The 2796-nt window shown below is 48.7% G+C and overlaps 1 protein-coding gene across 1 annotated transcript in view; it reads right to left on the bottom strand.

Annotated features, from left to right (window-relative positions):
* Nucleotides 1-386: 386 nt before the first annotated feature.
* The window catches only part of SLC37A3 (solute carrier family 37 member 3), a 29162-nt gene continuing 26752 nt past the window's right edge, over nucleotides 387-2796 (bottom strand). Inside the window, exons 12-13 of the mRNA XM_012557294.2 lie at nucleotides 2043-2108; nucleotides 387-620 (exon numbers count right to left, since the gene is read on the bottom strand). Coding sequence (XP_012412748.1) covers nucleotides 528-620; nucleotides 2043-2108 — 159 coding nt within the window. The 3' untranslated portion in view covers nucleotides 387-527. The remainder of the gene's footprint in view (nucleotides 621-2042; nucleotides 2109-2796) is intronic.

Genomic DNA, 2796 nt, shown 5'->3' with positions numbered 1-2796 from the left:
GCAGGGTGACAATGATCTGACGGTATTGTTTCTAGAGGGGGATGACTTTCAGATGATTTTCAATGGGACAGACAATGATGGAGCTCCCGGCGTGTACTATGCCCTCTCCCACCAGATGAGCAGAGAGGCACTCTGTCCACGGCAGGCTCAGGCTCCATCCGGCCTGAGTGTCAGGGTGTAACATGCCAAAAATGACCCATTCTTCAAAGGCTCGTGACAAAGCCAGGCGCCATGCCCCTTCTGTTCGTGCAGCACATTGCAGACACCAGCCACGCGTGACTGCCACCTGTTCACTCAGCTTCTGAGGCTGGAGAACAAGAGCCCACGTCCAGCTGGGCGCTAAGGCTGAAGGGAGGAGCCTCCGCCAGGCCATACAAAGAGCTGGTGGGTGCACGGTACATTCATGAAATACGGCAACAAATCGTCAACAATAATCGTGTAGTGTAGAAAAATCAGCCAGCCTTCGAGGCTGGTCAGCATCTCGCAGGTGGCTGACACCCGGGGCAGGCTGTGGCGGAGGGCACCAGTCACTCTCTCAATGTATGAGCCTGCCTTCTCTGCACAAGATGGCCTAATTCCCTCACAATTAATGGTGAGATGAACACAATGGTACAGCTCGTCTGTGAAGAGAAAGAAGATCAAAAATGCAGCAGCGGTCCAGCTACTGCTCCTGGAGCATCAAGGTTTGAACATCATAAGGGATCTGGACAATTGCATTCGCTTTGACTTTGTACAAAGACAACACCTGATCTTAAATGAATTAGAAAATGCTTTTTAAAATCAGAGCTCATATCATTACAAAATACTTAATGTTACATTTCAGTCTCTGGAAAGGGGCTGAGGTAGATAAACCATTTGCCATTGGCAGGGCAGAAGACTGACGCTGGGGCTCAGAATTAGACCCAGTTTCCTTTCTACTACACTTCCCAGGGGATCACACCAGCAGGAGACAACTCCCTCCCTGACGTGTCAGGAGGGGGACTCACGAGAGACACGTCCGCCTCGGGAAACTAAAAGGCAATTAGGGACAAGAAAGCACCCCCTGTGATAGCCTGGCGCCAGCTCTGGGAGCACCTGGACTCAGCTACTTTGGGCCCCTGCACAAGGCAAGAGAACAGCGATCTGTACTGGGCTGACTGGAGCTAAAGAGAGGGCCATGCCTCCTAATTAGGATGCCCAAGATTTAGGTACAGGAAGCCTGGTGGCGCGGTGGTTAAACGTTCAGCTGCTAACTGAAAGACTGGCAGTCCACACCCACTCAGCAGCTCCATGGGAGAAAGGCCTGGCGATCTGTTCCCATAAAGATTACAGCCTAGAAAACCCTATGGGGCAGTTCTACTCTGTCATGTGGGGTCGCCGAGAGTCGGAATCGACTTGATGGCACACAACAACAAGATTTAGGTACAGGGTGCTAAATGGACCCCCTGGTCCACAAGGCAGTGACCAGAGTCTCAAGGAGCCCTCTCGCGAGCACTGTCCCACCAAGAGCATCACAAGTATGTCGTGTGCTGACTCAATGGATGCTACATTTTAAAAGCACCAGGCATCCTTCTATACTGGCTATTTCCCAGAAAGTACGAACTTCCAGTCAATGTCCAAGGGACAGCAAATACTTCCTCAAGAGATGATGGTTATTTTGGAATCCACACATGGACTAACGCAGTGTTAATTAGAGCAATGCGTGGTTGTTAACCCCACGGTGCCTGGCAGGCACTGGTATTTCCTTCAGAATCCCCACGCCGTATTCACCACGTGGAGAGGACCCCGGAGGAGTGCACTGATCAGTGCTGGTGACACTGGAAATGAGTGTCTCATTGTTAGTTTTTCTGGAATTATAAACGGTAATACTTGTTAGACTCAGGTCAAAGACAAATGGGGGGCCATTTTCATCCTTAAAAAAGAAAAAAATGTTACTTTTCACAAAACGGTCTTTAAAAGAAATCATCAAATTTACTGGTTTCAAGAACTGACTTAAGTAAACGCTTCAGAATAAATTAATTAGAAAAATGATTAGTTATTAAAAAAACCAAGCGCACACTTACCATGAGAATGAAGAAATAGAAAACCCACATCCATCCAAGTCTGTCCTGGATCAGAGACACCAGATACTGAAGGGGAGACAAAGACAGTGCCATACAATCATTTCTAACTAGTAAGATGAAACCACTGAAAAAGCAGATTAAACATGGCTATTTTCCACAACAGAAGACAGCGGGGCGTTGTGTAACGCTTTGCATTTTACAAAACTCTTCCAAGAGCACCTTCCTGCTGACGCTTTATCAACGCCCCGAGTGCTACGGGCTTACAGAGGCCCCCACACAACATCTGTACAACAGAAGACACGTAAGTTGAGGTTCTTTATTCTCTTTGCTATGAAGACAGAAGATGAACGCTCTCAGACCACTCCCGCGTCATCACCCTTTCTTCCGATAAAAAGCACCACAACTGACGCTTTCTGATGGATTACTGTGTAATACACCTCCCGTTCTCCAGTTATGCTCTTTGCTCCCAGGACTACTGTGCTACGTTAATGTTCTGTAGCATCTTCTTTACTTTCAATCGCTGGAAAGGATCTAACAGCACTGAACGCATGTCCTCTGATCACACTGCTACCGACACTGACAAGCTGGAAAAACGAAAGGGAACGATTTAGCCTGGATCACGCAGCGGAAAGCAGACCAGCGGAGGTTAGCCTGGATCACGCAGCGGAAAGCAGACCAGCGGAGGTTAGCCTGGATCGCGCAGCGGAAAGCAGACCAGCGGAGGTTAGCCTGGATCGCGCAGCGGAAAGCAGAC

The sequence above is a fragment of the Trichechus manatus genome, unplaced genomic scaffold (genome assembly GCF_000243295.1).
Source record: "Trichechus manatus latirostris isolate Lorelei unplaced genomic scaffold, TriManLat1.0 scaffold00093, whole genome shotgun sequence".
In the NCBI taxonomy this organism is placed as follows: Eukaryota; Metazoa; Chordata; class Mammalia; order Sirenia; family Trichechidae; genus Trichechus; species Trichechus manatus.
This window is presented reverse-complemented; position numbering and strand designations above follow the sequence as displayed.